The sequence below is a fragment of the Photinus pyralis genome, unplaced genomic scaffold (assembly GCF_008802855.1).
Source record: "Photinus pyralis isolate 1611_PpyrPB1 unplaced genomic scaffold, Ppyr1.3 Ppyr1.4_LG2, whole genome shotgun sequence".
Lineage (NCBI taxonomy): Eukaryota > Metazoa > Arthropoda > Insecta > Coleoptera > Lampyridae > Photinus > Photinus pyralis.
The window spans coordinates 33,793,074-33,818,721 of record NW_022170403.1 but is presented as its reverse complement, the minus strand read 5'-3'; the positions used below and the strand labels follow the sequence as shown (position 1 = coordinate 33,818,721).

Genomic DNA, 25,648 nt, shown 5'->3' with positions numbered 1-25,648 from the left:
TAGCGTTTTATTACAAAATACAGGAAAAGGAACTATTTTTTATTTTGAAATATCAACAGAATGCCAATTATTAATTATTAAATTTTTATCACCTAGACAACCACCTATCTTGTTTTTCCAGGATCTATCGATTTGCGTTAATGGTCGCCACAAAGGTATATACCGAGAATAAGCTATACCTAGAATAAGTTGACGGTTGCGTTGGTTACCATTGTGTCAACCAATGGCATACATGTTGCTATGGCAGTTATTCCAAGAATATCTTATTCTCCGTAAAAGTGTAATTGTAAAACCGGCCCTTAGGGCCGGTATTTCCATCTTCGGATAAAGTAGTAGATCCGTACCTGCAAAATAACTTATACCGCCCGATATCTTCCGTTTATCTATCTGCGGGTATTTCCATCAGCGTGCGGTATAAATATATCGCGTAGATAGCTACCTAACCTTAGCCAATGTTGCCGATTTTAGAAGTCTGTAATAGAAAAAGATAGCGAACGGCAGGGCCATATAATAGAGCAAGATAGCTTACTACCTGACAATTTGAACGAATGCTTTTGTTTTGGAAAGAAATTCAGTGACTTGTAATATACTTTTTTAGGCTATCAACACAAAAACGTTGATTTTGTGGACGCTTTTGCGGCCATAAAGTTTAACTTTATTGTACGCTTCTGTCAAACTTTACTTTATTGTACACATCTGTCAAACTGTACCTACTTATTTGAAACTGATGTGTGAGAAACAGTAATCTGTTTAATACAAAGCGTCTATCTGGTCTAGCCCCATCAAGGATTGGGCCATCCACGTGCGTTTTTTTCATTTTCGGACTTGTATGAATGTTTCACACTATTTTGCATAATCACAATGTTCACATTTAAAATTATAGTTTGACGTTTCAATCTTTGCTGCTTGCAGACCTTTTTGAAGTGTAGAACCAAAACATGAGGAAGATGTTATTGCTTACATTATTATGCGAAGAATCACCAGCAATTAACCGAGAACACAAGTAGCTACCTATACCTGCCATCAAAGTAGGTAATCAGGTTTCTAATAATTGTACAGCATGTTAACTATAAGGTCTTGGAAGCCACAGTTACGAAGGACCTATTGCATTTGACATTATTAAAATCTTGTGCAATGGAGGAAGTTGCGATTGTACTTTTACTCTCAAACGCCAGCTCTTATATCATATATGGCTTAGGTTCGCAAGCTTGCAGCTTCCAAAATTTCATCCTGAACTGTCGCTATCACCCATTTTGATACGCACAAAACACACGCAAAGATGCTAATTATAATTTATTACATATGACAGGAATTGCTTTGTTTTTAATTGTCTAAGATAACTATGATTTTCAGAAAAAATATGTTTATGAGCAAATTTTTGAATTCTTTTTTGATGATCGCCTAAAAAATGTTGTGTGCACCTTGGCCAAAAGTGATTTGTTAGGCCTCATCTGAATTGCGGCCTCGGCTACCGCCTCGGCCACAAACAGCAGCTTCGGCCAAAAAAGATCACTTTTACGGCCTTGGTACACAAATAACTATTTGTGTCTCCCTGCTTCAAAGCTTTGTTTTCTGTAGCCAAATTAGTCCAGAAAGTTACGATTTGCTGGCCTAGGCCGGCAAAAATATCACTAAAAATTGGTTGGTGGAACTGATTTAATTTGCAATGACAGTTCTAAATTTAAATTAAATTGTAAGAATGATAGGCATATTTTTTGTGCAAATTCCATTTTAAGCACTTTATGGCTTGGTAGGTAACATAGTAATACGTATATGTAAATGCGGTAGGTAAGTATACCCTAATCAAGAATTGTAAGTTTCACTTACAAGTTTTCGTTTAGTGCGGTTATGACACTTGTACATGTTTACCGATGGTAAACTTACGGTTTATGGCAAAAAACAGAGAGCTAATTGAAAGTATAGGAAATTGAAGTTTACCTACTTCCACACTCGATGCCAGGAATGCCAACAAATGGTTTCGCATGTAAATTAACGCAGTCAAAAAACAACACTAAACGGATGAAGAGTAACGACACTATATGTTTTGTAATTATTATTATTTCTGCCATTGTTAACATTAAACTGTATACATTATTCCATAAATTATATATCTACAAGCAAGTATATTTCTCTGAAGATGACAGTTTCCGAAAAGGAGGTGTACGCATATGAAAACGGTCTTCTTGTCGATATCTATGCTCATATCTATGATGAAAATTTCCGACATCAGTTACTTCCGTGTAGTAAGACCATAATAATCAAACGACACTGCATACACCAAATTGTAGATTTGCACGAAGCAATCATCGGACCTCTTGCTGCTCTCCTCGTAATCGACAGCCAACGAGAAGTAGATATCCAAACAAACTTGTTATCATTCTTATATGTAATGGAATTAATATGATAAATCAATTTGCAAATGAAAACATTGCAACCCAATTCTCAAAATAGGTGTAAGCCGTAAGCACTAGCTGAAATTGAAATAAATTTCAAGGTTATGTTTCCCATTGAAATCAACTTACTACTTATTAGTTTTAGCGCAGCTTCTTTTAAATGTTATGAACTTCTTAAGACTGGGCTAAGCGTTTTAGAAATTTGTAATAATAATTAAATTAACGTAAATGCTTTGTTTATTCATTTAATCACAATTAATGTGGAATAAACACTGGTAAATATCGGTTGTGAATTGACATGCTTGTGCTACCAACTGCCAACTGTCTGTGCTACCAACATAACATCGAAATATTGGAAATTTGAATGCAAGTATGACGGCTTATTATAGGAGGTAGAAATATAAATTTTAAAATGAACGTTGTTCCCTCAAATTTTTTACTTCGACACAAAAAATCTTGTGTATTACACGTCCATAATAGTTATTTGTGTACCAAGGCCGTAAAAGTGATCTTTTTTGGCCGAAGCTGCTGTTTGCGGCCGAGGCGGCAGCCGAGGCCGCAATTCAGATGAGGCCTAACAAATCACTTTTGGCCAAGGTGCACACAACATTTTTTAGGCGATCATCAAAAAAGAATTCAAAAATTTGCTCATAAACATATTTTTTCTGAAAATCATAGATATCTTAGACTATTAAAAACAAAGCATTTCCTGTCGTATGTAATTATAATTAGCATGCGTGTGCTTTGTGCATATCAAAATGAGTGATAGCGACAGTTCAGATACCCCAAATGAAATTTTGGAAGCTGCAAGCGTTGCGACCTAAGTCATATGATATAAGAGCAGGCGTTTGAGAGTAAAAGTACAATCGCAACTTCCTCCGTTGCACAAGATTTTAATAATGTCAAATGCAATAGGTCCTTCGTAACTGTGGCCCCCAAGACCTTATAGTTAACATGCTGTACAATTATTAGAAATCTGATTACCTACTTTGATGGTAGGTATAGGTAATTCTCGGTTAATTGCTGGTGATTCTTCGTATAATAATGTAAGCATAATAACATCTTCCTCTTGTTTTGGTTCTACACTTCAAAAAGGTCTGCAAGCAGCAAAGATTGAAACGTCAAACTATAATTTTAAATGTGAACATTGTGATTATGCAAAATAGTGTGAAACATTCCTACAAATCCGAAAATGAAAAAAACGCAAATGGATGGCCCAATCCTTGATGGGGCGAGACCAGATAGACGCTTTGTATCAAACAGATTACTGTTTCTCACACATCAGTTTCAAATAAGTACAGTTTGACAGATGTGTACAATAAAGTAAAGATTGACAGAAGCGTACAATAAAGTGAAACTTTATGGCCGCAAAAGCGACCACAAAATCAACGTTTTTGTGATGATAGCCTAAAAAAATGTTTTGCGAGTATTCGTATTGCAGGCCTCAGCTCCGCTTCGGCCTGCAACCTTAAGCCGGCTACACACGATCCGGCAGGCCTGTCAGTTCGAACTGAACAGTCCGCCTGAAGACCGGTCGCCTGATGGACTGGCCACCTTCCACACGTTCAGGCGAATATGAAATATCAGTCTCAATCATGGCCTCTACTGACGACGACGCGTTAGCACTCCTCGGCTTAGTAGTTGCTTTGGGTAAAAAGAAATCCAAAAAAACGTACGGTATGGTGTAAAGATTGGTTGAAAAAAAGGAGCGTTTTTTCTCATGTGAATTTGCTGAATGACCTGAAGTTAGCTCCCAAGGATTGGCACAATTATCTACGCATGGATGAAGATACGTATCTGCAACTTTTATCATTGGTAGCACCTTTGATAAAAAGAAAAGACAATGTAATGAGAGAAGCAATCCCAGCACACGAAAGGCTGACGGCAACTTTGAGGTTTCTAGCTACTGGAAGAACCTATGAGGACCTCAAGTTTTCCACTATTATATCACCTCAAGCTCTGAGTTACATTATTCCTGAAACTTGTGAAGCAATATGGGAAGTTCTACACAAGGATTTTATGAAGGTAAGAACAATTTTTTTTTAATATTAAACATACATATAAACAAAAACATTATAAATTTCTTGAACATTAAGCATATAAACAAAAACATTATATTTCTTCCATAGAAAATACAAAAACAAGTTCAGTTATCAGTTGTTATCAGCATAAGTGAATGAAGCTAAAAGAGAACTAGCAGTCTGGTACTGGCGAGATGATGCCGACGGTTCCATTTCTTGAACACTTTCTGACTGGGAAAAAAACATGTTATTCTGGGAGTGGTGTTCAATTGAAGCTTCGGAGTTCTGGAGTAGCAACTGCTGCGATGGTGGTGTTGGTGATATTGCGGATAATTGAGAACTTGGGCGGCTAGGATTGGAACTAGATGAATGATTCGAATAATATTCATTTGACGAAGGGGAGTTTAGTAGTAGCAACTGCTGCGGTGGTGCTGGTGTTGCGGAGAGTTGAAAGCTTGGCCGGCTAGAATAGGTACTGGACGAATGATAACGATTAGACAAAGGTGGCTGATAAGCCAGTTTATGATGTGGTGTTAATGTTCCACCCTCAGCTTCAAAAAGTACGTCATTAATAAATTTCTCTGCAAGGCGTCTCTGATCGTTGGTTAAATCTCTGAGTTTCATAGCAACGTTTTTACCAAAAATGTCAAACCGGTCATCCGCTGTGCGTGGCCGTTTGAAGTGGTTGTTGACGGTTGCTAGTACTTCTTTTGTTAACTGTGTTTGGTCATCTGCTTTTTGAGATTTTGGTGTCGGTCTATGGCGAAACTGCGAACCTGAAGCCACACTTGAAGTTTTTTCAGTAGAATCTTGGGTTTCAGGTTCAATTTGAGAGCTGTGTGCATTTGTGTTTAAAGTTTCGGCCTGTGATTTATCCTGTAACAAAAGATTTTTTGAACAGTTTGGTTAGTTTTTTTTTGTGTGTGGAAATATCTATGGTTTTTATAACTGTATTACTTAATCGTATTTCATAAATTGAAAGCATGAAAAAAAAATGAAAAAAATACACAATTTATCGCCAGACATTCTTCATGCATATTTTTATCATGCATAATGCATAATATTGTCTTTTTTTCAGTTTCCACGACTAGAACAAGACTGGAGAAACATTTCTCAGAGATTTCAGGAACTCTGGAACTTTCCCCATTGCCTTGGGGCCATTGACGGCAAGCATGTGAGCATCATCCCCCCATCTGGAAGCGGATCGTACTATTATAATTATAAAGGTTTTAATAGCATGGTGCTATTAGCCTTAGTTGATGCAAACTATCGTATTTTAATGTGCGATTTCGGAACAAATGGCAGGGTGTCTGATGGTGGTGTATTACAAAATACCAAATTTTTTGAAAAACTACAAAATAATCTCCTGAATATTCCTGGAGAAGAAACTATCCGGAATACCGACAGAAGCCTACCATATGTATTCATAGGAGATGATGCATTTCCATTGAGGGTAGACCTAATGAAACCTTTTCGACAGGCAGCCTTGACTTCTAGGGAGAAAAAAATTTACAACTACCGTTTATCACGAGCTAGACGTATTGTGGAAAATGTATTCGGAATATTGGCTGCCAGATTTCGGATATTTCACACTTGCATTAATTTAGAACCGCGAAATATTGAATCCGTTGTAATGGCATGCTGCATGTTACATAACTTTTTGATAGTTAAGTCATCAACAACATATATTCCTCCAGAGTGCTTAGACTATGATGATACGGAAGAAGGTGTGACATATTTTGGATTGAATTCACAAGGTTCTAATATGGCTAGCTTGCAACGAAGACCATTTGGAAATACAACGAATGCAGCAAAAGAAGTTAGGGAGGCCTTTATGAGTTATTTTACGAATGAGGGTAGAGTTTCTTGGCAAGATAGATTCATCCAATAAAAACTTACCTACTAATAATACTATTTTATAGGGTGGTCCAAATTGGTCGCTCTCTTATGGGAACACCCCTGTTTGCCCCTCAGGCACTGTGGTACATTTGTTCCTATCTCTTCAAATAAAGAGTGTTCCCATAAAAGAGCGTCCAATTTAAACCACCCTAGAAATATACACAAAAAAATGTGTGTTTATTCAATAAATAAACAAACAAAACTACTGAATGTTTCTGTCACTTACCTCATTTTCGCTTTCTTCGTCATCCGAGATATTGCTTCGAGAGTTTCGAGAGACTTCTTGGTCTTCCACAAAGTTCAACGAATCATAATACCAAAGTTTGGGATGGTAAACTTCATCGGCCCCTGATCCCGTCCTCATTGAATCCTTCACTTTTTTTGCTTCTTTTCGAAAACTACTCCTCAAATTATTAATTTTTTTTAAAACAGTAGACTTCGTACAAGAAGGATCAATTTCCTTCAATTTTTCTATTAATTTTAAATACGCCGCTTCTTTCTTGCCACGGTCGTGATAGTCTTTCGATTTTACTTGCCATAGACACGACTCATTGCGATAAATCGCGATAAATTCTTCTAAACACGTGTTTTCTCTTGCTCGCGACATGATAACGACTTCTGTACTCTGGTTCTGTACTACTGAACTGTTTCACTTGACAGCCTGACGTCTCAACAGGCGGCCGTGCCATACACACGTTCAGGCTTGTCTTTGAGTACGTCAGGCCGGACGGATAACGAACATATATTTGATCTTTCTCCGGCCGCCTGAACAGTCTTAACTGATAAGTTGACCGGAATATATACACGCTCAGGCGACCGGACTCCAGGCGGACTGTTCAGTTCGAACTGACAGGTCTGCCGGATCGTGTGTAGCCGGCTGTACTCACACTCGCAAACATCCATTTTCTGGACTTGTGATACAAATAACTATGTCAAACGTACATGAACCAAAATCGTGATGTAAATGCACCGCGTAGAAAGAAAAGAACTGCTAATTTCAGCACATCTGAAAATCGTGTGCTTGTGTCAAGAAAATCTTGATCCATCTGGAATCTAAAATAGGTTACCTATCCTTCAAGAAAACATATATGTATTTGCGTAGGTACTTCTACTTATATACTTCAATTTCTTTCTTCCTATTTAGTATAGGTACGGTTGGTAATTTTGCAAATTTTTAAAACGTCACCAGTTTACTAGAAATTTGACGCAATATCCTGGGGTTATGTTGATAACTGCAGAAAATCTACCCAATAACTTTATCTAGAACTTATCCTGCCGATAATATTTAAACGAGGTTCGAAATACCCGAAGCGACGCTAACTGTCGGTTTACCTGGAAGATATCTTATACTTGACTTTATCCCGAGATGGAAATACCGGCCCTTAATCGTACGGGAATATCTATCGGATAAATTTCCTGGAAAATGAAAATGTTGTTATACTTAGTCAGGGAGATCTGAAAAGTGCATGTCTAACGGCGTTTTATGCTACAAACCGGCAACAAGCGGTTCTAGACTAATTCGGCCCCACTGAAAACGATGCGCCCTGTTGCCAAACCACATTTTGGCATTTAAGCCCCTAAATTCAAGATGGCGGCTGAAATTGCCGTTTTTCGGTTATTTCGAGCCCCCAAAGCACGTCGCTGAACGTTTTGCGTAACCAACCTTGTGTATATGCATTTACTATCTATCTTTGTTAATATTTTGTTAATTAACTTTTGGACTGTTTTAATCAAACTGTAAGGTTTTTCTTCGTCGTACTCTTTTTACCCTTGGCAGTTACTTTTGGGAGAGTACGACTCCTTTAGGCTTTGCTTGCTTTGTTTACATTAACGTACATCAATTAAATTTCCGGGTTTTCACAATCATAATAATTACGATCATTATTAAACAAACTTTTCACATTTCAGTGTTTTATTTAACGTTCCTTCCCTATTGTGCTTCAGGTCAAAGCGTTGTCTACAACTAACGTGCCACTTTTCAAATTTAAGCGGGATCTTGTTTAGTTTTAGAGGGAGTCATTCGGGTGGCAATTTTTAAACGTTGCCGGGTTTACTTTATTTCCGTGTTCTTGTAGTGTGAAGTAGAACCTGGGGGGTTAAGTACACTACAATATTAAGGGCCCAAATGCTAAAAAACGTCAAAAATGCAAAACGCGTCATTTTTCGTCGTTTTTTTGTTTGTGGTGTGTTGGCGTAGAATATTTATTTCTATGGTAAAGTTAACATTTAAATATTTGGGGATCCTCCGCAGAGTCATATGCCTGAGGCCTAAATGCCAATATGGCGCTTAGAAAATCCAAAACCAGTGAAAAAGTTGTTCTTATTTTGCTGTATTTTTACTACACTGGCCTCCCATTCCCCATTTCGGTGGCCCAGAGCAATAATGTGCAAAATAATTGAAACTACAAATCCGGATGTTACACACCTGAAGGGCGCGGGGAGCCGTCTCCTATAACTGTTAACTATGTAACTAAGAGGCAGAAGTTGGTTTGGAGGCGTAATTTCAGGGCATTGGGTAAGTAAAAATATATGAAAACATACTTCCTAAGTTTCCTTTGATTTTTTAATTAAAACCTAACTCTTGGCAGTCCAAACTGTCTAGAATATTGAACACTAATATTATGTAAAATGAAAATCTTTATGGAAATGATTCTGCGTTTGAAACCATACTCCCTTTTTTCGGAGCTTGTTCGCGTTGCACTGAAGTTAAGAAGAAGTGGTACAAATGGCTTTAACGTGATGGCGAAGGGCAAGTTGGGAGTCTTATTGAACGTATACTCCGACCAAGGGCGGAATTTTGAGTCATTATTATTCCAGAATATGTGCATCCGAAAAACTAGGACGACAGCCCTCCATCCACAATCTGATGGAATGGTGGAGAGATCATCATCGTGATCAATCGGTAAAGATCGTACGTGCACTATATTATGACTTTCCCTTTGTTGGTTGGCTATAATGAGGGTTAACAGTGCTCAAAGATTCGGGAGCTGAGTCGTGGATCTTGTACTGAGTGTTGTTTGAAGGGGGCGCCAACCTGTCTTAAACCAACTTGCCCAATGACAGGTAATCGGACAAGCTCATAACGTAATGCAAAAATCGATCCTATTATTAATTTATTTAAACAGGTAATTGACTCGGTAGGTAAGTATAACTTGACGATGATATCGATAACGTAATTTTTGTGTTTCAGATGAATGATCATTCAACGGACTTCAATATTGGACTGATAACTCTAAATAACAATTGACAATTTAAGGACAGCACAACATTATCAATTAATTCTAGGATGGACAATTAATAATAGACAAATATGCTTAATTTAAACAAATAAACTTGACATCTCCTTTCAAATTTTGTTATCTCAAACCTCAGAGCATTGTGTGAACCATTATCCACATGGACAGCACGTACATACAGGTGGACGGTGGGATGGCGGCTTATCACCATAGAATTAAAATCTTATCATCAGGAACAGCGCTTGGTATTCCGCAGTTACTTGTGCAGGTAATAAATTTGCGTCCCACGTGACGTCAGGGGCGGCTACTATATATTTTTTCCAATTTCCAGTACTTAGGGGTAAGAGCCCTAAAAGGTAACGCGTACGCTAATATGACGAATATTCCAAATTAATAGCTTACTTAAGGTGACAAACGGCTCTTGAAAGAATTTTAGACAACCATTGAAATGTAGATTAAGTTATTGCCTAATTAGGTTTGTACCGGAATAATTGCACGTAGTATAGGTAGGTAACCAAAATCCTAAAATTATTTACTGTCAATAAATTTATTTTACATTCAGTAACTCACGCGTTATTCTCGCTACCCAGCCCCACTGACTTAAATAAGTCTCGAATCACAACGTAAATTATTATGTCCGTGGGAACGTTTCTTTTTCCACGACCGCCACTCGCCCCTTTTCTTGGTCCCGCTCAAAAATCCCTCCCATCACAAGTTGTGTATACACGCATGCGCTCCCACATCAGACACAGTGTCCTCCATCGGCCACACCACCCAACCGTTCCCGCCTCATTCAAAAAAGAATAAATTGTTCATAAACATAATCCACAATTTCTGCAAATTTAGAACGCTACAATATCAAAAGTCATCTTTTGAAGATCTTATAGTATTCCACTGGCAGGAAGGTTCGTAAATGCATTGTACGCGATTAAAGATGTTATAGAGTCAAGCTTCAAGACTGTTGACTGCTTCTTCTGTGCCAAGGGGATATGAACCCAAGGCGATGATTGTCGGTTCTGCCACAGAAGAACAATAATCCAGAATACTCTTGAATTTAGAAAACAATGTGAAAGGATTCTAGGAGGCACTACAATCTTAACGAAGGGGCTGTGTTCCGAAATTGCAGTATATAATATATTGACAAAGAGAGGCCGTCATATTTTTTAAAGGAATGGACATACATAAATTTTGTTCATCGTTAATTATAACTTTTATTACAAATAAAATAAAATAAGGTACCTATTAAGTAAATAAACGTTTGTAACTAGTTCGTTACAATACATTAAAATGTGTTCAAAGTATCACCTGAACATAATTACAGTCAAATATAATTTAGTATCACGTTCGTTAATAATTTCATTAAAAAATACCGCCTAATTAAGAAACAACTATAATTTGACATGTAAATGAAATTTTACTATAAAGTAAACCCTATATCTTCCAGCTAACACGAAAATTTATTACTAGGGTGTATCCTGTATCTCCGCATCTATTGCGTGTTTATGGACTACTGATTTTAAAGTTTACGGACAGTATGCGCTAGAACTAAATTTGTATGGCGGTAAATAGTGAACAAACATGGAATTGAAGATAAAAATAATAAATAATCGTGATTTATTGCTTCAGTTCTCCGTACCTTTGAAAGTGCACGCGTTAACGTGCCTCAATATTTACGAGAACTTAGTCGTAGTTCGTGGCAATATTGTGACTACGCCAGCAGAATCCCTTGCGACCAGCGTGAATAATTGAAGTTATTAGCCGAATGCTGTGACGTTAACACCACGTTACATACGGGCAATGAAAAGTGGAGTCATTTCTCTAGTATGGCTTTCGCGACTTTTATGTCAATTGTGATGTGTATTTTTGCCCTAGTCCCTTTTCTTCTACCTAGTTATTATATTACTGGCACTGAAGCATGAGTTTAACGTTAAAGCTTCCAAATTTGGAAGTAACACTATCGTCTATAATTACCTCGTAACCTTCCAACAATTGTAATTTGTCGACATACAGCACGGTTAATTAATTAACTAGTGTACATTTTCGAATTTCCCCTAGGTCTACTACAACACCGATTAGGTATGTTGGCGATGAAACGTGTTACTTTACTAATTCATTGTAACCGATTTCAAACACCTCATTTTGTACACTGTGAGAAAATGTTCTATTTCTTTGGCCTAATATGTCTTTAATAAATTTTTAGGTTATAGTAACCGCGGTCCGTGACGATTAGAAATGGCGCAAGGTATAGCCATTTAATAGGTTCATGGAGTTAGCACGGTCACTGGAAGCACTAACGACGGGACCGGCGCCAATCGTTAGTGCCTTTTAGTGCTTTATACCTTGCATCAGCCCGACCAGCCGTTTTCGAGAAAATAACACCCCATCGAACCACTAACGACGATAATAAATAAATAATAATTTTTTCACTCAGCACATTTCCAATGTGTTTGTTTACATATTAAGATTGCTACAACATGTATTTCACTCGGAAAACAGTCAGGCGAAGGTTGACCTTATGTGAGAGCTTAGATTACGAGGGGAACAGCCGAGTTTAGTGCAGAAGGTATGGTCGGTCATTGACAAAAGTAATGATCGTCTAATTTTTAATAGATAAACTCTACAGCATAAACAACCAGCATGCCTATCACATAGGGCTCCGTCGGTTTCTTCAAAGAGATCTTAATTTGTTGGTTCGTATTGTGATAATCCAACACACCGTTACATCTGAAACTAAATATACAACACGCTCTGTAGACATCAATCCTGCTTTGTTTTCGATATCGACCGTTCTGCGCAGATGCCGAAGACTAGGGTCGGTACAAACAAAACAAACAAAAGTCACCTCAATTCATTTACATCAATTTTAGATACTTTTTACGTCATCTGTACGTTTTTTCTGTAAATTCGTTATAGTTGGTATCGATTTCACTTCGCATACTTTTCATACGCTCACTTGTGTAGGGTCGGTTCGTAAATCTGTACGTTTTTTCTGTAAATATAGTTGGTATCGATTTCACTTCGCAGCCCCTTATTCTGCTAATAGAGGTCATGCTGATCTTGTTACTTGTAGAAGATCGTAAGCTGTTGTTGCATTGGACCTTGGAAAACATGTCATTTTTTACTTTGACAATTTCGTCTACCTTCTAAAGGTTTCATTGGCGGTTGTGATATTTGTTTAATATTCTTTCGTGTAGTATTGTTTTGCTTCATTGAACACGCATTTTACGAAAATATTTACAAGTAATAAGGCTTAGGGTAATGTTTTAAGGTTGCGAAATATTTCGATTAACATCGAATTTCATGCCTGTTTCTTCTTTGTGATTTATTTTCTATCTAAACATTATGAATATTACGATCTACATCGGTATCGTTTGTAAAATATCACAACAGCAAAAATCCGCCGAAACGCCCAACGCTCATATCTGAACATGAAACGACCCCAAAATAGCGAAATTACTATCTTCATGCGAGATCAAATACCAAACCTCGAACATTTAGACCACTTCGAACCCGAAGTAATCTCTAAATGCTATATAGTCGCGAAAGTGACATTTGAACCCGTGACACTAAGCACAAAGAATCCCACAAACGTTTATTTTATAGACTTGCTCGTAGATTTCCAAGTGGTGTGTATACTTACATTACATGTAGGTGAAGTGTGTAAATAATTTACGTTCTATCATCGCAGTACTCTATTTTCAATCACCCGCAAACAAATTGGCGCCCAACTAGTGATGCTCAAAAAGTCAAGACGTCATCTACCACAAGAAGTCACACCAAGAAAATGATCGGCCGCACTTCGTTCATCATGACCGGCGACATGCTGAAGCAGCTGATCCAATCTCCCGTCTCACCCAAGACGACCAACAGCGGATACTTCGAAAAATGCACCGCCAAGTCGCTTTTATTCCTAGACAATCTCCGAGGAAAACGCACTGACGGGTATTGATTTATTTATTATCCCTCTCTTGTTCTGGGCCCTCAGCAGGCTTTCTCCCAATTACAGAGTGATCCGCATAATGCTTTTTAAAGGTGCCTCTGCACAAGGTCTTAAGTTGTTCCATACTACTCCGGTTTTACCTTACGAATTAAGAAAACTGCAGGAAAACCTAATTTGGCCTAAAGTAATTCCCATCTTTGTAACAGATGAAAAATTCACCTCAACCCAGGTTCGAACACCCGACCTCCGGATTTATAGCCCAATGCTCTACCACTGAACCATAAAGCCGGGCCGCTTCGCCAAACAACAGATCCTCCAAACCGAGTTGTCGCTCATGCTCAACAACGACATCATAAAACAGTGCAAATCCCCATGGGCGTCACCTTTGGTATTGATACTCAAGCCGGACGGATTGGCCGGTTCTATATCAATTACCGGAAGTTAAATGCTGTCACAATCACGGACAGCCACCTTCTGCCACGCATCGAGGATTTCCTCCACGCTCCAGGAGTAATGCCAACTCTCGACCTAATTGACAAGTTTCCGTCAATCTCAAGTGAGCAGACCCGATACCTGGGACACATAATCACGCCCAAGGGCATCAGCACAGACCCAACAAGGACCGCGGCCGTGGTTCAACTCCCGAAACCCAGGAACAAAAAGCAAGCACCTCGTGCAATTCGTACAGACGATTTATGCTAGGCTTCGCGCAGTACGCGAAACCACATACGGCACTGTTAATAAAGAAAGACGCAACATTGGCATGATGCCACTCAAAGCGCTTCTAACCGCCTCGCTCATATTGCGACAAGCTGACCTCCAACTTTCGTTTGTTATCAAAACATACACCAGCCAATACGCCATTGGGGCAATCCTCGACCAAGACGAAAAAGAAGACAAGCGACCAGTCGAGTTTGCGAGCCGCCTCCTCACATTTGCCGAGCGCAATTACTCCAGCACCTACCTTACCAGAGAGGTCCTGGCTGTGGTATAGACACTTGCCAAGTTTTGAGGATACGTGGAAGACAGCCGCATCATCCTCTACACCGACCACCAAGTTCTAACGCTAAAAGTGTAATTAAGAAACAATTATTCCTTCTTTCTATTCCTTATTCTAGAAGCTTGTCATGTGTAAGTAAATTGAATTGTGTTTAGTCTCCGTCTTAACATCGACGTTGAAGCGAAAAATATTAAAATTCGCGCTCGTGCTTAAATTTAAGTGTTATAAATGTGACTACAAGCAAGTGATAAATTTTAATTGTTATTGTTTCAATCTATTTAAGTTAAATGGCGCTTTACATTGAGTTTATCGTTAGTAGTGATAGTTCCTGTAAACATTCATAATTAATTTTATATAAATAAACCTATAAATAAATTACGTATTAAATTTATGTTACAGTATTAATCTACCAGACTAACTCCTGAGGGTGCTTGCTAGAATCATTAAATTAAAAGCGTACCTTCGGGACTTTATGATAATTCAACTGGACTAATTGGTTGGTCAAAAATAACCATACAAACAGTTGTGGCAGTAATTATGTAAATCTAGAGGAGTAAACCTTTGGTTTAATAAATTTTGTCAATAATAACTATGTACGTTCCAGTGAGACCGACTGTAATCCGGCCTAGAGCACGTTGAGATGCGTATTTATTGTAGAATAATTTAAAACAAGTGCGAAAAAATGTTACTTTTGTTTTATAAAGCGAGTCTACGACACTTGTTGGTTTTGTGACATTTTTTTGGAATTAAACCTCTACAATAGCGGTGCCCGGCGTATAAAATCCTAGCGATTGAAGGTCTTAGTGTCAAACAAAACAACTTAGAGAAAAGGAAAACCATTTTCTAATTATATTATCCTGAAATGTGCAAAATGCATTAGGCAACCACTGTTTTCGACAAACTGAAATATATGAAGCACATAACACCGAAGCTACTTTTTCCCATGTACGGCACCGGTTTTCCTGCAATATATAAAATCTGATTCGAACAAAAATAGAATATTACACACTGGGGACCTATTACACAAATCTACCTACAGTTTTCCCTGCTCGGCATCTAGAGGGTTATTACAAAAAGTTCACCCTCTTCTCTACTATAAGAATGTTGCGGAAATAAAATGTTAGCGTAGTGAATTTACAAATTCCACTGACCGACCATAAAAATTTCTTATAAACGTAAAATATATGTGTTTCTACGCTTTTAAAGTGGTCCAAAACTGCACCATTCCGTGCTTCATTGCCTCACTAAATAGGGCGGGTTTTGTATATATCGCAGAAAACTCTTGGAAGAGTGACGCCCTTTTATTCATTTAATTCCATTCGACAATTATTTGGGTTGTCGGTTAAATCGAGCGGAAAGGCTTAACAAAGGAAACGCGGTGCTTCAACTGCAGACGCTTAAAATTGTGCATGCAACGAAGTTGTAGCGGCGAACCGGCGAGATATAAATTTTTATCGAAAGGTTAATAAGTGGTTGTAATTAGTTAGTCGGGTTGGAACTAACCAAATCTCCAGGGAGTATCGAAGCGACTGCGATGTTCACTCTGTATTTCAGAAGAGTACTTACAGAGTCACGGCACGTAGTAGGTATTCTATCCCTAGTTCAACATTTGTGCTGACTAAAGGTAGTGAAGACTGGTGAAGTGCGAGCAGGTGTTATATTGTAAGTTATTTATAGATAATATGTTCTTTGACGACGATAAGGTGAGGAATCGCAACTTTGGTGACTGCTTCGGATTGTGTCGCACGATCTGGAAGTTCAAGCACGTATTTGATCCTTTCGAATACATCACCACTTGTACATTCATTCCGTGAAATAGGTTTAATGTTGTTTTTAGCTCCGAAATACAACTGAGGTTATGGTGTGTTGCGTTATTCGCCATTTCATATTTTAAGTTTTATGGATCAATAAACACTTTCACCCTTACTTGATTGTAATTGCCCATAAACATAGTACATTTTTTTAAGTAGTGCGCTATGTAATGTACAATTTGTACACTATTGTGCTTATTTTGGAGCAGGATGTAATTATTTCATTGTTTATCAAAAGTAGATACTTTTTTATTTGTTAGAAACGTGTTTAGAAGTTTTTTTTTTGTAAATCTCATAGTTTGGGGGCATTTAACACAATAAGAAAGGCGAATGATTTGTAATTGTTATATACCGGGACCCACTACTAAATTTTAAATTATTTCTAGAAAATGTAACCACTTATTAATATAGTCTTAACACAACACGTGTTTCTTTCCCACATTCGCATAGACCATAAAATAGACCTAAACCCAACAAAACTGTCAAACGTAAAGTTGGCTTAGGGTAAGTGGAAACCGTATCGATGACGGCGCGCCGATATTAATTAATATTTCGATTAGGAATTCCTAAAGGGGATATGGGTCAGTATTTGTTGTGTTTCGTCTAAGCGGACTCGTTATCGGATTAATCTACATTACTAAGGTGAGTAACTGCTTGCATTTTTATGATACCGTGTAATTCTAGGTGTAATTAGTCTCCTTTACTTAGCAATGTTATGAATTATTATTACGTATGAGATTATGAGAGCGATTCGTACTAATTACTGAAGATGCTTTCTTATCTTAAGTGTTGATTATTAATTTCATTTAGGGGTGTTGAGCGCTATACCTGCTCAATGTGAATTTGTGTGTGCAGTTAAATACTGCTCACCATATTCTCATTAATTGGGCCAGACTGATCACCCGACCAACATTGGAAGGTCTCCTACTTCGCAAGTGGTACACTGCAGTTTTGATTATTTCTAAAAAATTAGGGTTTCCAGTTTGAACTGAAGTAACATTTATTTTAAAATTGATAATGAGCACCCTCTATTTTATTTCAATTTTTAGTAAAACATTTTTTACGATTACAGAAATAAGGGATTTGATCAGATCGTCACCTTCGGTGAGCCACTTTGGTTAAAGACAAATGGTAGTAGTTATCAGCAAACCAAAGGTCCTGATAGGAAGGGTGTAAATTGAAAACGGAGACGAGTTATTTACCTATTTCATGTTTAGTGGAAACGAAAATTTAAAGTTTATCGCACATATTCAAAGTGAGTGAGCATGTGTGCTATGTACAACGTGAAGTATGTCGTACAGGCATACACACAACAACCTCAATGCATGCAATGATAACGATGATTATAAGATTTGAATAAAGGATATGAGCTATGGTTAAGAAAGTATAAAATTTGAATGGAAAGTAATGACATAGTTTAAGAAATGGGTCTATTGGAACTTTATACTGTACTTTATTCACACACTAAAGAAATACATAAAGTTATAAAAAATGAGTGCTATTATATAAGAAACAGAAATTTAAGAATTAATTTTTCTTTTACGTTCCCTAATTCTCTTTTTCTTTTCTAAATTGACGAATGCTGTCGTTTTTCAGAAAGGAGTAGGTAATATTTTGAAGTAAAGTGCAGATTAAATATTAATATCTACACCAATCGATTTTCCGGCACATTCACTGCGCCCCGACTTCCCACTGCTGTGATCGCATTAAGACAACGCAAGCTTGCCCAAATGACGCAAACTAAAATAAACTTCTTTCGCCTATCCTTTATCAAAGCAGCCAGCTCTAAATTGTACTGACATTTCTTCAGCCTTTCACTTACCTTTATCATTAATTATATCTTACTAATCTGTTTTTCGTTATTAGACATGATCCTCGCAGTGATTTATGTAAGTCCGTTATTGTAAATCTTAATGAAAATGGAGCGGAATCCGGTTCAAAAGAAACGTTCGCAATTTTTTTAATTGAATCATAAAGGGGATTAATTTAGGGTGGAATTGGTGCGAACATCGTTAACCAAATAAAATTTAAGCGCCGTTCACTCTTTTTTACATAATTCGCTTACACCACATGTAGGCATATTCATTAATTTCGCTTAGTATTTACAGCGGAACCGTAGAAGGCGGAAGAGGGCAAAATTCCCAATTCCTTGAAACTAATGGAAGGAAATAAAAATTAATATTCATGCGGCGTTTCGAACTTAACTCTTGAATTCGGCAGTGTAAATCAGTCTCTGGAGATTAACCACGGTTAACTTGATTTGCGGCATTTCGGCTAATTGATGCGCAAATCGATGGCCGCCGTTTTGTTTGAATTTCTATGTATAGAATTTACAAAATGATTTCATTTCGCACGATGCATTTATCGTATTAAGAGACCGTCGCCAACATTTTCGTTTATCGGGAAAGTTACTTGTTAGAAGTTTAAATTACATTTCGGCAGTTTGTTTGTCAAAACCTTTCATTAAAATGTAATGGGATTTAGTGTAGAGTCTGTTAAATACTAAAATGCGATTTATATTATTATATTTAATGCCTTTTTACTTGGTATGTTCCTGACATGATTTTGCCACAAATTATTGGATAAACCTCAATAAATACTATTCGTTCAACTGAAATTAGAGGTGCCGCTGCTACAAGCTTTCGGGGGAGTTTATTCACCAAGATCCACAGGGTACGTTAATTGAAGAGGAAATAGGGCGTAGCATCATTTTGATTCTTTCTCCGAAGTGAATTCTTGATGGTGTCCCCTCTTTTCATTAATAACTCTTTAAATCTTTAGTAAAGCGGTTCTCCTTTGCTTTTTCTATCTTATCTTTCTTATCGTTTGCTACTGTGAATCGATTTAATAAAGAAACAATTAGAGCCCCTTCACACTGCAGAGTGGCGTGGCGGGGGAGCAGGGTAGGCGAATGTGTGGCGCGCATGTATCATTGTAAACACATATCACGTGATAGTATGTCGCGCCGAACTCTTTGGTACTCTCAACGCACACGGACCGCGCTCAAAATAGAAAGCGGGACTCTTCTTCTGTTGTTTCGCAATGTTCATAATTTTTTGCGGAATGCCGTGAAGATCGTCCTCGGCTTAAATACGGTGACTCGATGGAGATTGTTTCGCTCGGTTCTTTACTTTTATTTTCTTAAAATTTCGCCCCAATTCGCTTATTACGCGCTTATGGTTTACGGCACAGATGTTGCTCCGTTAAAAGACGGCGGGCAACTGCTGCTTTGGTCCTGGAAATTTCCGTATTTATACCCTCGTAGTGTTTATCCCGTGGCCTCATTTCTGCTTTACGCGCACAATCCACTTTTGTTTATATAGATAGTTCACCCATGAATAAAGCGTTTGCTAATTTGACAGCGGTAACGAACAGAAGACGGAATTTGACCTTAGCGTTAATACTCGATACTCGTATGCAGTTTTTCCCTAATTGACTTTATTTACACAGTATTAACGGAATTCTATTTACACCGCGATCATTACTTAAATCTAATTTTCTTCCTGATTCATGGCGGCCGTATTTAAAATCCATGTTCGGCTACAATGAACTGAAATAAACAAATTCCTTTTGATGCATTAATCTCATTCAGTTACATTCGTACTTGAGTCATGATTATCTTTGGACTTAACATTTTAATTACGTAAAATGAACTAGCCTGTACAGGAATACTGTTACACACAGTTTCAGTTAACTGTTGTGTACAGGCTATCCTATTTTCTATACTTTTATAGGATATCTCCGTAATTGTTAGTGCTATCCCAAAAGTAATATGGGGGTCATGTGTCCTTTTTGGGTGAAACTAAAAATGGTAAAATCAAAATATACGGGGGAAAATGTTTTTAAAAAATGTATGAATTTTTTTGTATATTTTTTAAATTATATATGAACTTTTTAGAATTTTTTTAAATCTTTTATTAATCTTTTTGCACCTTTTTTGTTGTTGTTTGAATCACTGATTTTTTTGGAATATCTGTGGTAGGGCATTCCGCTTAAAAAATGGAGTTAGCTCCGATTACTTTTTACCCGGCCCCGTATACTTATTCTGAAAACGTTATTCCACAATCATTACCAAGAAACTATTCTGTCCTATTAGTTCGTTCCCATGTCCTGCCAAGTAGCGATTGTAAGTTCTTGCGAGTCTCTGAATTTCGTTGGCCACCTATGGAATACTGTTACACACGGCATTTGGTGGGGGTATGTCACTGTCACCTTGAAGGGTGACATTTATAAACAGCTGATGGCAGTGTTGTTTTTGATTGTGAAACTATTGTCAGTTTGATGCAGGATTGTGTCGTTGCCATATAACGCTACAGTCCCTTCAGTCACTAATTTTGCTCTGAGTCCCTGACACTGTTGATATTAACTTAATTTATACTTATTCCACCTAATGCACTGGCGTACTATCACAATATACAGGATGATTCAAATTCGAGGGCCACCATGGAGATCTCGGGAATTGTAAAAGGTAGGTAGTTTAATTTGATAGAGTTGTGTATTTTGATGCTTAACAAAATGCAGTTTTGACTACTTTCGGAGATATCCGGAAAAAAACAAAATTTTGCAAATTGGTTTTTATTTTTTACTGAAGTTATTTAAAAAAAATTTCAAAATAAATAACATTATTGTGGCCACTTTTTTCCCTCTACACGAGCTACTTTTAAACTTCAAGTTTGACGTTTCGTGTCCAGTCGACCATCAACAACTTTGTTTTTTCTTATGGAAGTCATTTTTACTTGTGTCATTTGATAGAGAATTTTTTTCTAATTTCAATAATGTGTCAATAACTTCAGTAAAAAATAAAAGCGATTTTGCAAAATTTCGTTTTTTTCCGAAAGCATTTTTCCACTTTCAAAACGGCATTTTTTTAAGCATTAAAATACGCAACTTTCCCAAATTTAAACTATCTACCTATCTCTTACAGTTCCCGAGATCCCCATGGTGACCCACGAATTTGAATCAGCCTGTATATCATGATAAATCCCATGCATGAATCAAATAAAGGAGTACACATTACTTACTATGCCCTCTAGACAACAATAGCCATATACTCACCATAGATGGAACACTATAAAGTGTAAATTCTCTTGTTTTACCTACCTCCAGCCTGGATATGATTTGTGATCGTGGTGAACCCAATTTTCTAATTTAACCTCTTTGAGCTCTCCACGTTTTGGTTCATGGAATGAATTTTTAATTTATTTAAACATTTTTTAATTTATTTAGTGCTATAGTACAATTTGAACAGTTAGAAATATTTACATTGTATGGTAAGTTAGGTTCTAAATTAATTCTGTTCGATGACGAAATCTTGCGGGTGTTTTGGATTCGCGGTTTCTTCTATCCCTGCACCTTGCTCTCCACTGACGCACATGTTGAAGTTGCAGCCCTAGTGGAGGTTGCCTGCAGTTAATTAATGATTTTGTTTGCAGTGGCGAATTTATTTGTTTCAGATCTTTCGACATATCCCTCTGCAACTGATGTCGATTTCCATCCTCCATGCAGCTTCAATTCCATGGTGCTACAACCCCCATCAGTTAAAATTGTAGCTGATGTACGTCTTAGGCAGAATGCCCAGTATAATTGTTGGGATTCGGCAAGTTTAAGTACATCGCTATTTGTTTGGGGAATGCTCGGAACTTATTTATTCCAATTGGCTGCACATGGTTTTTCTTTTTTCAGGAAAAATGAATTTGTGCCAACATTGGAGGGACGCAAACTAATATATTTTTTAACTGTATTATAATATACCTCTGTTATTGAAAATTGCCTGGATACCTTGTTTTTTGTTTCTGTTACATCCACTAGAAAGGTGGTGCTCAGGTCTTGCAAATCCTGAATTTTCATTAAATGCAGTTCGTTTGCCATACAGCCACCCATAATCGCCATAATTGTGGCAACCTTTTAAGAGATTGAATTATAAAGTTGATATATAGATATGAAGTATGAAATTTGTACCTTCGATGTAAGAGAAATATTATCAGGTGCAGTTTGTAAAAAGGTTTGAACCTGCTTTGCAGATAACATTCCGGCTTTCTTGGCTTTATATCTCACTGACTGTTTTTTCAAAAAAGCTCGTAATTGTTGGATATTTTTCGATATTTATATTATGTTGAGCGTTGAGCGCAGCATAGAATAAAATGTCCACAATGAGGATGCTTTATATTTTTTTGAGAGTTCTACGAAATATGCCAAAATGGCATTTTCGGAAAACGAGCTGGCACTTTTCAATGTTTTAGATCCTTACATAACTTGGAGATAAAGAAGTTATCGGTACATATGCAGATACACCTTTCACTAAATCTGATGTGCAGATCCATCCTTTACATTTTTATGGGGCTGTTGAGTCTCTTCGGCTCTTTCAAACCTAAGCGATCCAAGACGCGTTAAAAAGGGCCTAGGTTACAGAACACATTTTGTTACATTGCTTCTCATCGGCGCTAAAAACTTAGGATCAATGATGAAAAGGTATAGGAGAAGGGGGCAAGGAAACGAAATCAGGAATCGTCAAATTCAGCATCGATTAAGATCGCATTTTTTACTTGAAATGAAATAAATAGCTTAGTTTTGACAGTCAGGGTTTGGGTTTTTATTTGTGTCAGAATTATGCAGTCGACGCATAGCTTTGACGATTGGAGTTCGGATTTCCCATTAAAGGGTCAGTTTAGAACAATGTTGTATTAATTCTACATTTTTAAGGGTCGGTAGGTTCGTAAATAAATTTGGAAATCTTTATTTTTCTGTATGCGTCGTGACCTGGGTTTACGAAGTTATTAATTGGCGACTGCCTGTCGGAGTTGATCACAATTGTCTTAATGAGGTTTACGTAAGGCCGAATGACCTCACTCCGAGGCCATGGGAAATGCTAAATTTGCAAAATTAAACGGGCGTAGGTTTTAATAACTGACTTTAGCGTAAGTGTAATTCGTGAAGCTGCACGAATGCGGTTCATTCATGATTAAAAATGGCCGATTTCATTAATAAAACGCCATTTTGAGACGTCAGGAAGAAAGGACGTGAGGGGGGATTCTCCGATTAGCCATCGAGCGAGAAACTAAGTTTTCCTGGTTCGCGAGATCAATTTTTATGTCGAGTTCGAACACGCAACTTGCTGTTATATAAGGTAGGCAGCAGATTTTGTACGGGGTGCCACGAAGATGAGGATATTTATTTGGGGATTCCGTGAATTTTGTGTGTAGGCACGCATGAAAAAAGTTAATGCGCAACACGTGATTATTTATTTATTTCTATTGTAACAGAAAGAGGTCCCTCTTTAAGGGGCCTTTAGGCAAACCAGTATTTCCAAGATTGGACGACTAAATGATAATTTATAAGGTAATTGGATTTGAATACATATTTAATACGGAATTTTAAAATCTTTTAATTAACACGATTAAGTCCAGGTTCTACAATTACACCTATACGCAGAATAAGATATTCTTGGAACAACTGCCATAGTAACATGTATGGTATTGGTTGATGCAATGATAACGAACGCAACCATCGACTTTTGTGCTATATGTAGCTTTTTCTCGGTATATACCTGCATTGTTGAATGGGCCTTATAGGTACCAAACCCTACTTACAAGGTGTAGGAAGCAATATGTCCTGGGAGCGAAATGTTTGACAGCGAAGTGTCTGGGGAACGAAATATCCTGTGCGCGACATGTTCTGGTGCGAATTGCCCACATGCCAATCATCCGACTGTAAATTATTCCGGTGCAATTGTCCGCGAGCGAAATAATATTAATTATTTGTAATGGTCTACTTATTTTTATGATACTGTAATCAACGGTAGTTTTTTAGGGCAATTAAAAATAAATAAGGATGGGCAAAGACAGCTCCTTTTGCACTAACCACAAACCCCTTCAAGATCTAAAAGATTGGATGCCTCAAACGGTACATTTTCAGTAATACAGGAGAGTATATTGTGGTAGTGGTGTAAAACATGCTAAAGCGACTTATTAATGCTAAATTTGCCGATTTCGCCGTCATTAGAGGCAGAAAATGATTTGTGCTGTTCAAATGAAGTTACTAGCGTGGCGTATATTTAGTTTAATTTCGGCCATTCAAATAAGTAAAATACACCCTCGGAAATTGCCGATTGAAACCACTATAATGCCAACGGTAGTTGAACATACCACAACTTCACTTTAGACAATGATGGGTAAACGAGCATGCTCTCAAGACAGTTGTATAAGTAATTTTCTGCACAAACTTACCAACACTACTGCTATAAACGGTCCAGTAATTGCTCCATTGAGCTCTAAAACGCTATCTTGAACCGATATAATAGAGCATTGATTTTCGGATAATTGATGTTCTTAGACCAAGAAGATTTGTATTGCGTTTAGTTCAAGCCTTCCTCTAACTTGTAGTTCATTAACTACGCTACGATCGGACCACGGATAAATAACCAAGTAGGTATATTACAGGGAGAAAATCAGATTCCATTTCTCTTATTTACATCGTACGATTAATGATTAAGGTTTACTTTAACTTGAGTCGATAGCTAACGAATGTTAAAACAGCGCAACTCCATTAAATTACCGGAAATTGGATTTATAAAGCATGAATATCTAAGGGGGGAAAAATGCTAAAGGTAGAGGAAAGTTGCGAAAGTCGCATTAAACCCCCGCTAAATGTTTTCGTAAAGTTAGAAACACTTGATACACTTCCTTTAAAAAAAAGTTTATAAAAGTTCTAATACATTCTTGACTTACAAACTATTTCGGCCACCGCAGTTGTTTGCTGTCACGAGCGGTGGAGTTTTCTAGTCTAGCTACAAACAGAGGTTCGAAATGCGGCCTAAATTCCGATCACGTTCTCCGCCGACACTAATTGCACTTCTTCGAGGAATACTTTACGAGATTTAGTTTAGAAGCAAAGCTTTATTTGGGAATGTTGTCTTATCTCCACTTGGCATTTATTTACGTGAGTTTTAATTACTTAATTTGCTCTTTAGGATATTTTAACTTGCCATTTATGTACAGCTTTGTTACTTTAAAAGCACAGTTTGCTAAACAAGTGTAAATACCACATTCATCTCGGTGGTTTTTATAGTCGCGCTTCGAATTCGGGATTACAATTGTAAATTTGCGAAATTATATAAGACATTGATGTTACACGTATTGACCTGGTAATGTAACATCCAGCTATAGGTGTTAGAAGGTCCAAAAGTTAATAATGTATAATTCTCCTTTAATTCCAGATGACAAGCACTCTATAAATCTCAATGTAACGGACTGTAATTCAACCAGAGATTTTATTGGAAACTATAATTAAATACTTTGGGCCTTCTTAGTTTATTAGAAGTAAAAGTAGCTTTTTTTGATCCCCAACATATCA

General features: G+C 37.4%; 1 protein-coding gene and 3 long non-coding RNA genes across 4 annotated transcripts; 2 read left to right on the top strand and 2 right to left on the bottom strand.

Moving 5' to 3' along the window:
• The first annotated feature begins 1,664 nt into the window (after nt 1–1,664).
• Nucleotides 1,665–1,892, top strand: LOC116164649. The gene is made up of 2 exons (XR_004143959.1): nt 1,665–1,788; nt 1,842–1,892. It is a non-coding gene; the product is annotated as an uncharacterized LOC116164649 (long non-coding RNA).
• A 148-nt stretch (nt 1,893–2,040) lies between these two features.
• LOC116164650 lies at nt 2,041–2,852 on the bottom strand. The gene is made up of 2 exons (XR_004143960.1): nt 2,523–2,852; nt 2,041–2,471 (listed from the first exon to the last, which is right to left on the bottom strand). It is a non-coding gene; the product is annotated as an uncharacterized LOC116164650 (long non-coding RNA).
• A 1,236-nt stretch (nt 2,853–4,088) lies between these two features.
• Nucleotides 4,089–6,305, top strand: LOC116163958 (putative nuclease HARBI1). Its single transcript, XM_031478086.1, has 2 exons — nt 4,089–4,418; nt 5,493–6,305. The coding sequence occupies exons 1-2, from the start codon at nt 4,173–4,175 to the stop codon at nt 6,303–6,305; spliced, it is 1,059 nt and encodes a 352-aa protein (XP_031333946.1). The 5' UTR covers nt 4,089–4,172.
• Nucleotides 6,306–9,594: 3,289 nt separating this feature from the next.
• Nucleotides 9,595–10,282, bottom strand: LOC116164865. Its single transcript, XR_004144015.1, has 3 exons — nt 10,120–10,282; nt 9,952–10,071; nt 9,595–9,898 (listed from the first exon to the last, which is right to left on the bottom strand). It is a non-coding gene; the product is annotated as an uncharacterized LOC116164865 (long non-coding RNA).
• Between the last annotated feature and the right edge of the window lie 15,366 nt (nt 10,283–25,648).